Source organism: Vicia villosa, linkage group LG1, assembly GCF_029867415.1.
Source record: "Vicia villosa cultivar HV-30 ecotype Madison, WI linkage group LG1, Vvil1.0, whole genome shotgun sequence".
Classification (NCBI taxonomy): Eukaryota; Viridiplantae; Streptophyta; class Magnoliopsida; order Fabales; family Fabaceae; genus Vicia; species Vicia villosa.
In genome coordinates this window covers 110221607-110231458 of record NC_081180.1, presented here as the reverse complement: position 1 = coordinate 110231458, position 9852 = coordinate 110221607, and the positions used below count along the sequence as shown (strand labels likewise).

The 9852-nt window shown below is 33.9% G+C and overlaps 1 protein-coding gene across 1 annotated transcript; it reads right to left on the bottom strand.

The window, feature by feature from the left end:
• Positions 1 to 678: 678 nt before the first annotated feature.
• Positions 679 to 1059, bottom strand: LOC131651381 (uncharacterized). The gene has a single exon (XM_058921049.1). It carries the CDS (start codon positions 1057 to 1059, stop codon positions 679 to 681), a length of 381 nt encoding a protein of 126 aa, XP_058777032.1.
• Between the last annotated feature and the right edge of the window lie 8793 nt (positions 1060 to 9852).

The window sequence follows — 9852 nt, the reverse complement described above, 5'->3', positions numbered from 1 at the left end:
TAGGTGGTTGCAAGTCTCATGATCCCCACAGTATATGCACTTGCCATCAGTAGCGACCCCAAATTTATTCAAACGATCTTTAGTTTGTAATCTCATTTGACAAGCCATCCATAAAATAAACACTGCTCTTGGTCGAGCAATGTTTCAAAAGAACATTTTTCTCCAAGTCACTTTGGGTTTAACACCCTGCAACATCTTATACATATCACGAGTCACATATTTTCTTATAGCTTGAAAGCTCCCCCAAGTGGCCGATTGCATCAAAGCTTCTTTGTTCTCGAATATGGCTTTGAGGATCCTCGAGCTGTGTATTGTTAGTTGGAAGGTATTCACATCTCTATATTTGATGTAATATAAACATATCCATCCAATCCAAAGTTTGTCAGCTTTGGCACACACATTCCATAGTAATTTTCCAATCGTAGCTTTGTTCCAATTGGAGAGATCAAAAGTATTCCTACCATCACCAGAGATTGGGTCACATATGTGTTCCCAAGATATAGGAGCCTTCCTTGATGGGATATCTTTACCTATCCAGAGGAACTTTCTACATATGCTTTCAATATGCGTGATCACTTTTTTGGGAAGAGGAAAAATCTGAATCCAATAGTTGGCAATTGCAAAAGAGACACTTTTCACCAGTTGCAGTCTGCCAACACAATAGAGAAGTTTGGTGCTCTAATGGTTCAGCCTTGCTAATATTTTGTCTATCAGAGGTTGGGATATAGTGATAGAGAGCTTCCTACTGCCCAAAGGTACTCCAAGGTATTTAAAAGGCATAATCCCAATATCAAATCCAGTCTCTACCTGAATAACCATCTTAATTATATCATCCACCCTAATTTTACATTTAGGAATACTTGCTTTAAGGCCTGTTGCAGTTGGGAAGTCTCTGAATTTGCTCATCATCAACTTAACAGATTCCACATCTCCTCCAACAAAGAGAAGTAAATCATCAACGAAACATAGGTTTGTGATTTTCAACTTATTACACTTTGGGTGGTATTTGAAATTAGATATCAGATCCATACCTTGCATGGTTCTACGGAGATACTCCATTATAATAAAAAACAGAAGAGGTGAGATAGGATCACCCTGTCTCAAACATCTTCTTGCTTTCACAAAAATATTTGAGGGAGCACCTTTAATAGCAAATCTATAAGATACAGTTATTACACATGTTGTAATCTAATCAATGAAGGTTTAATCATGATTTGAATTAGAGCAGACCACTACACCGTATCATATGCCTTTTGTACATCCATTAGGATCATACATCTAGGAGATATATTCTTCATGTTATATTTTCTAACTATTTCCTGAGCCAACATAATGTTATCATGAATAACTCTCCCATGCACAAAAGCTTATTGACTCTCATCAATTACTTCATGGATCACTTCCCTAGCCCATTTGTGATGATTTTTTAGATAATTTTGTAGATAGTACTACAACAGGGGATAGGTCTCATGCCTTTGATGGTTTTAGCCTCACAGGTTTTTGGAATTAATGTGACAAGTGAGCAATGGACAGCCAAATACATTTCATTAGTTTGAAAAAAATTCCAGAGTAGCCTCTTTCACATCCTGTTTCACAATAGTCCAAGCAGATTTAAAAATGAGGGAGTTGAAACCATCAATACCATGGACCTTGGTATTTCTAATGGTGTCAAGAGAATTCCGAATTTCCTATTCCTCAACTGGTTTGATCATCTTCTAAGCACCTTCCCAAGACAGTTTGGCACCGCTTCTAATTGTAGGTAGGTCAATACCTTTTAACTCAATGATTTTGTCCCTACCGGGTTGGTATAAAGATGTAAGAATATATAGTCCTTTATGCATATTCCTTTTTTTCATTGTAGCATGAAAAAATGAATTGTTGTTATCTCCAAGCTTCAACCAATTGACTTTGGCCTTTTGCATAAGGACAACTTCCTCAACTTGATTCAGTAGGATAAGGTTGTCATTGTAAATCTTAACTTTCTCAATGGTCTGACTATCAAATAAATTCTTATTCAGGGTTTTGATAAGTGCCAAAATGTCGATATTTTGAGTATATATTTGTGGCACTTATCGATTCTATTCTTATGATTTTTGTAATAAAATCCTAACTTTTGTGTAAATATGTGCATACTTGTGTTTTTGATTCATTTTTATACCAATTAATAGTTTTCCATTCATTTTATAGGTATTCATGCATATTTGGAGCATTGAGTAATAAAGACCAAAGGCTAAGCTTCAAGAATGCAAATTCTGCTAATTCATCAAAGAATAAGGCTCAAAATAAGGATGATAAAAATTATCATTTTGGTTTCCATTCATTCATTATTGGATAGAGCATTAAATAAACTTTCCAACGCTTCGAACCGGGCGCAATTCGGAGTTACGGTTCTCAACTTATGGCGAAAACAAGATTTCACTTTTGCTGTCATCCGCTAAACGGAGGGGGTCTGCTGAGCCGAGCTCCAGCGGAGCAAATCAGAGGCTGGATGCAATTTTGATTCCGCTGAGTGGAGGGGGTCTGCTGAGCGGACCTGCGCAGAATTTTCTTTATATTTCTTCATTTGAGACATTTTAGGGTTATGGTTTTGGGAAAGTTTTAGTCCCAACTCCATCATTTTCATTCTTAGATCAAAATTAGCTTAGAAAACAACTTCAGAGGTTGCATAAGGATGATCGGGGGTGGATTGAGCGTCGAACGGAGCTGACAAACCGGGAGATTTTCGGTTCATTTCTCTTCTTCTTTGTGTATTTCTCTTTGGTTGGGTTTTGTTTGTATATTTACTTGAATCTTATGTATATTTATCGATTATAATGTTATCTTTAACTTGCTTTACAAATCTGTGTTGATGTTATCCTGGATTTTTGCTCTATGCTGGGGATTTGGGGTGCTTTAGAGATAAACTTCTTGAATCCTTATCTAGTATGATAATATGTTGGTTCTGAACTCTAGAGATAGATTTAGAGCTAGCATTCACTGTTTGTATCTGTTCTTAATGCTTTCGTGTTTGAGCGGAACGCGAGAGATCGCCGACGCGAGAATACAGATGTTCTCGCGACTTCGCGTTAGAGATAACCTTAGTTGTGAGATGATCTCGTCTGTGCTCCAAAGATGGACACTTATGTGAGAGATACGTGATGACATAGATGAGTATCGTAGGTTGAGTATAACGGGTTGGTAAGTGTATGTTTGGGAAGCATGAATATATTTACATTCCTGATAAGTTATTTCTCTTCTAAGAATGTGTTTATTCTTTTCTGTCTATATCTTTGTTTTCTTTTTGCTCATTCAATTCCGAGCTCGAAACCGTAGAAACTGTTGAATGGCATCTCTCCATCTCTGAGGACGATAATTCCCGGATCAATATTTCCAAATCTTGTTTGTTGCTTGCCCTGTACTGCATTCAACAAAATGGCGCCGTTGCCGGGGATGGTTGTGGATTGCATCGTAATAGTTTCCGTGGTTTTGAGCTTTGTATATAACGTATATATTATATAGTTTCACTTGTATATATATTTACTTGTACATGTTTACTTGTTTATATCACCATATAGTTACTTGTATATGTTTGCATACAAGTATACTTTGTTGGTGAAACACGTTGAGATCGGACCAGTTCGTTATTCAAAATCTCCACTTTTCAACTTGTGAATCCAACATTCACCAACTTTTCTCTTTTTGTATGATAATAGTTGTTTGTGTTCCATACTTGTGCATATGTGGTGGTTTGTATACATAATTATATATTTTTGTTTTCTTTTATGTTCGTATAATTGTTGTATATATTGTACTCGTAACGTTTGTTGAGTGTTTTGGTTAGGAAACTTTCTTTAGGTTTGCGCGGTGAGATGTCACCATGGCATGACGGGAGGAAGCTACTTTCCAAACACCAAAACAATAAAGGCGTCGAGCTAACGACGTAAAACAAGCGCTTGTTGGGAGGCACCCCAACGGTTGTAAATGTTGTTTATATTTCTGTTTAAGAGGAATTTAGGTGAAGTGGTGTGTGATTGGAACAGCTGGTGCAATTCTGATTTCTCTGAGTTCTGATGTGCCCGCTAAGCGAGCTCAACTCCGCTAAGCGAGCATAGCAGAATTTTGTTTTTCTGCTCTGTACCAGTGGGGTTCCCATTCCACTTGGTTCACTCATTTTCCCACTTTCACCAAGGCTAATTAATAGTAGATACTAGTTTTATTTTTCTAATTCTTGTATTGGTTGTTTGTACTCGAATTTTGTCGGTGATTCGAAGATTTTTTAGGTGATTTTCCAAAGCTTGAGTGTTTCAACTTGCGGATGTATGGTAGGATATTGTTTTTAAAGTCGTATCATTCAAGGTACTCATTTATCGCTTTCTATAGCATGACATGTTTAGGAAACTTTTCATTTGTACAATTACCATGCCATTCATTCTTTTGCATTACTTGCTTGTTGATTGAATCACTTTAGTTCCCAAACCATAAATGTGAGGAAACTTTCCATTATTCACATATGCTGGAGGCCACAATCTTTGTTTTAACTGGATTTTATTATGCTTAATCTTTTGTTTATGTTGATTTTATGAAAGCATGAAAAGGATCAAGGTATTTTGTTTCATTTTGAGCACAACTACCAAAACCAAATAGTCAATTCACCTTGTGAGTGTGTGATCATTTGTTAACCCTTTTGAGCCTTTTTGTCAATGTCCATGTTGTTTTTGCTAAATGCTTATCTTTGAGTGTTTAGTTCTCATTTTTGCATGGATGATTGATTCTTTGTTTTCTTGAACCCTCAACAATGATTTTTGGTATGAATTTTTACCTTGCCTTAGAAAGTAGGGAGTATTCACATGATGATGTGGTTGAATTCAAGTTGGGGAGAGAAATGGTTGCTACTTATTTGGTTGTTGCTATGAGGTTGAAAAGAAAGAAAAAAAAGAAAAAAAAAGTGAAAAGAAAAGAAAAAGAAAGAAAAAAGCAAAAAAGTTTTGAAAAACAAAAAGAAAAGAGAAGTGAATAATTGTGCTAATAAGTATTGTGATTGGTTTGAGAAACTTGTGGTTAAGGAAGAAGTTTAATCGAGGTTTTGTTGTTTGAATCTTTGGTGGATTGATCACTCCCTTAGGTTTAGGCAAGTTTTTGTTTCGATTAGCCTTAGGACATATCCCTTGTTTGTTAACCAAGCCACATTACAACCTTGAAAAGTCCTTGTGATTCTTGCTTTTATATCTTCAATGTGATTTTTGGATGAATGCATAATTTAATCTTTTGTTTGCAAGATTGTTGGATGAGTGTTAAAAGTCCTTCACCTTTGTGTGTTCTTCATCCATTGATGATTTTTTCTAGGTGTGATTCATGATGTGAGCATGTATTGTGTTAGAATGTTTTGTATGCTTTTTGTGCTTAGGATTCGTTTCATTTACATGTTTTCGTTGTAGTATAGTGGTAAGTATTTACTTTGTTTATACGTTTTTTTATTAAGCCATACATTTGTTTTTGGTTTTCAAAACTTGTTGATTCACAATTCTTTGGTTTATTACTTTTGATTCTTTGATTTATTTGACATTGTTTGAGGACAAACAAAGTTTCAAGTTGGGGAGAGTTTGATAAGTTCCAAAATGTCGATATTTTGAGCATATATTTGTGGCACTTATCGATTCTATTCTTATGATTTTTGTAATAAAATCCTAACTTTTGTGTAAATATGTGCATACTTGTGTTTTTGATTCATTTTTATACCAATTAATAGTTTTCCATTCATTTTATAGGTACTCATGCATATTTGGAGCATTGAGTAATAAAGACCAAAGGCTAAGCTTCAAGAATGCAAATTCTACCAATTCATCAAAGAATAAGGCTCAAAATAAGGATGATAAAAATTATCATTTTGGTTTCCATTCATTCATTATTGGATAGAGCATTGAATAAGCTTTCCAACGCTTCGAACCGGGCGCAATTCGGAGTTACGGTTCTCAACTTATGGCGAAAACAAGATTTCACTTTTGCTGTCATCCGCTAAGCGGAGCAAATCAGAGGCTGGATGCAATTTTGAGTCCGCTGAGCGGAGGGGGTCCGCTGAGCGGACCTGCGCAGAATTTTCTTTATATTTCTTCATTTGAGACATTTTAGGGTTATGGTTTTGGGAAAGTTTTAGTTCCAACTCCATCATTTTCATTCTTAGATCAAAATTAGCTTAGAAAACAACTTCAGAGGTTGCATAAGGATGATCGGGGGTGGATTGAGCGTCGAACAGAGTTGACAAACCAGGAGATTTTCGGTTCATTTCTCTTCTTCTTTGTGTATTTCTCTTTGGTTGGGTTTTGTTTGTATATTTACTTGAATCTTATGTATATTTACCGATTATAATGTTATATTTAACTTGCTTTACAAATCTGTGTTGATGTTATCCTGGATTTTTGCTCTATGTTGAGGATTTGGGGTGCTTTAGAGATAAACTTCTTGAATCCTTATCTAGGATGATAATATGTTAGTTCTGAACTCTAGAGATAGATTTAGAGCTAGCATTCACTGTTTGTATCTGTTCTTAACGCTTTCGTGTTTGAGCGGCGCGCGAGAGATCGCCGACGCGAGAATACGGATGTTCTCGCGACTTCGCGTTAGAGATAACCTTGGTTGTGAGATGATCTCGTTTGTGCTCCAGAGATGGACGCTTATGTGAGAGATACGTGATGACATAAATGAGTATCGTAGGTTGAGTATAACGGGTTGGTAAGTGTATGTTTGTGAAGAGTGAATATATTTACATTCCTGATAAGTTATTTCTCTTCTAAGAATGTGTTTATTCTTTTCTGTCTATATATTTGTTTACTTTTTGCTCATTCAATCCCGAGCTCGAAACCGTAGAAACTGTTGAATGACATCTCTCCATCTCTGAGGACGATAATTCTCGGATCAATATTTCCAAATCTTGTTTGTTGCTTGCCCTGTACTACATTCAACAGGTTTCCTGGGCATGTAGCAGATCTTGTCTAGATTTTTGTATTTGGATCTGAATACCAGTCACTTTTTTTATTAAAGGCTTGATGATTGGCTGTAGTCTAAGTAGCTTCCTCCATAATCTATACATAACATATCCTCTTATATTTTCCTGCCAGTTACTAGCAACTATTTGAAAATATGAGGCATCTTGAGTAACACCATTTAGGAATTTAAACATGGTCTTTCTGAAATGTATGTGTATGGCTGACCTAATTCTGATAGATGCATGGTTAGAAATTATGTGTGCTAGTACTTCCATAATGACATTATGATATATATACTAAACCATTGTACATTACCAATCATTCTGTCAATTCTTGAATAAATGGTATTATGGATGCTCTTGTTTGACCAAGTGTAGTGGCAACTTTTGGTCATAGCTTCAAAGAGGCCCATGTTTTGCATCATATCTGCAAGGTCTTTGTAATCACTTTCTTTCACTATGCTTCCCCCAACCCAAACTTTACCAGTAAGCACATTATTGTAGCCCCCTTTGAGAATCTAAGGATAAGTCATGTTCCCTCCTATCTTTTCAATATCCTTCTATAGAGTTCTTCTTTTCTCAAGTTTATTATATGCATAAATGATAGTTACCATATGCAGAAGCCTTTGATCCATGCCACACACTCCCCCATGAATTAATTGAGATGTTGTATGTATGATTTGGATGTTCACAAAATTTTGATTCCACATCAACCATATCCTTCCATTATCATGGACATGGTCCCTATAATTGTCAGCATAGGTCCATTTATTCCCAAATATCTTTCATATTTTCTCTGCATTACTTTTCTCGATTCGAGTTTCAAGTAAGGCAATTATAGGTACATGGAAATCAGAGAGAGAAGAATTGATCTCTCTATGCCTAGCCTCTTTATTCATTCCCCTCACATTCCATGTGACAATCATGGATGATGAGAAGGGTTCCCTATAAGACATTTTCCAATCTTAAGGGGCTTAAAACTGTTTTGACAAACCATCATATTTGCAGCTATATGGGTATTCCAATCAGTTCCCATTATGTTTTTTCTTGTATCTCTTCTCCCTTTTGTCACTAGTGTCTAGTTCCCTGCAGGGGTCCTATTAGGGTTGTTTTCATCATTAGTTGTATGGGTGTGGTTCACATTACGAGTTACCGGGGTATGACTCACTTCTGGTTCAAGTTGAGTAGGTTTTGGTCTCCATATTCTCTCATTCTTTTGTGTTGGAGAAACTTTTTTTAGAGCACAATCATGTTCTATCTTCAAGCATTTCTGATAGTAGTTAGGTTTCCATTCATACTCAATTTTTTGCTTCATCATTTTTCCATTATGATCCTTGATCCATACATGGTCCCTTGGCCTCTGTGTTATATCCAGTTCAACAAGCACCCTTGCATAGGAGATCCTCAGTTTCCTTGTTGTGCATTCATCAGTGGTAATGGGATTACCTATTGCACTAGCTATTTTTTATATACTCTTTTCACCCCATAAATGCAGTGGAAAACGTGGCATGATGTATGAAAGCATTTTTGATATACTCTTTTCCGTAAGCGTTTATGCATAATGTATGAAAGCATGAGATTTACATTTGTGTTACAATATGATCTTTGCATATTAAGAATGTTGGATGTTTGTTTTAGGTTTTCATTATGATTGAAAATAACATGTGACGCCCTTTTACTTATGCATGATTACTCTGTAAGATATATATATATATATATATATATATATATATATATATATATATATATATATATATATATATATATATATATATATATATATATATATATATATATATATATATATTTGGGGTTAGAAAATGCGTGTTACATTTTCTCGGCCGGCCAACACATCTTTTTGTCATGGCAGGGTATGCTTCGGAGATCGTCAAAACCCCCGCACCGAAATTGCCTCATTGCTAAAAAAATTTACCCTTGATTTTGTTTTTTTACATGTCTACATTTTAATTTTGTTTAATTTTATTTACTGTTAGTGCAAGTGATGATGAGTGATGAGTCATTTATTAATATGAATGATTTAAAAATCGAACCGACTTGTCATTATTTTTTTGGTTAAAAAATATAAAAAAAAAAAAAGAAAGACTAAAACTGTTTAAAATTAGTTAGAGGACTAATTTTATTATAACCTAAAATAAAAAAAATTAATACTATAATTTAATCAAACTTTTTCTACGGTATGCATTAATTTTATTAATTATTAAAAGTTAATAATTAATTTTTCCAACGCAAACTTTTTAGTTTTAAATTTTTTTAACATGCTCCGAGCTCCCTCCCTTAGAGCGCAAGTTTAATATATATATATATATATATATATATATATATATATATATATATATATATATATATATATATATATATATATCATTTTATTTCTCAATATATTGAATATATCCATTTAAAAAAGTCGTTAGTTCGGAAAGAAAATGCAAACTAACTGTATTATACATTTACATTCCTATTTTACAATTCTATGACAATATTATATTCTATGTTCAATTTTTTAAATGATAATGGTATTATGGTATTATAAAATAGTTAAATAAAATCAAATCACTTATATTAAATATTTATATTTGGTAAAATTTTCTTTTTAATTAGTTCCTAATAAATAAAAAAACTTCTAAGTCAATTCATATATTACTATTTGTGTATAATATTTATTTTATTAATATTTTATTTCCTACAAAACTATAATTTATATTAAATATTCATCTTGGTAAAATATTGGTTTAAATTGGTTTCTAATAAATGATAAAATTTCTAAATTTTTCATATATTACTAAATTTATTCCTCAATACATTAAATATATTTACATTTCACTATACAGTTTTTTTACTATATTATATTTCTTAATTCTTTTTATGACAATATA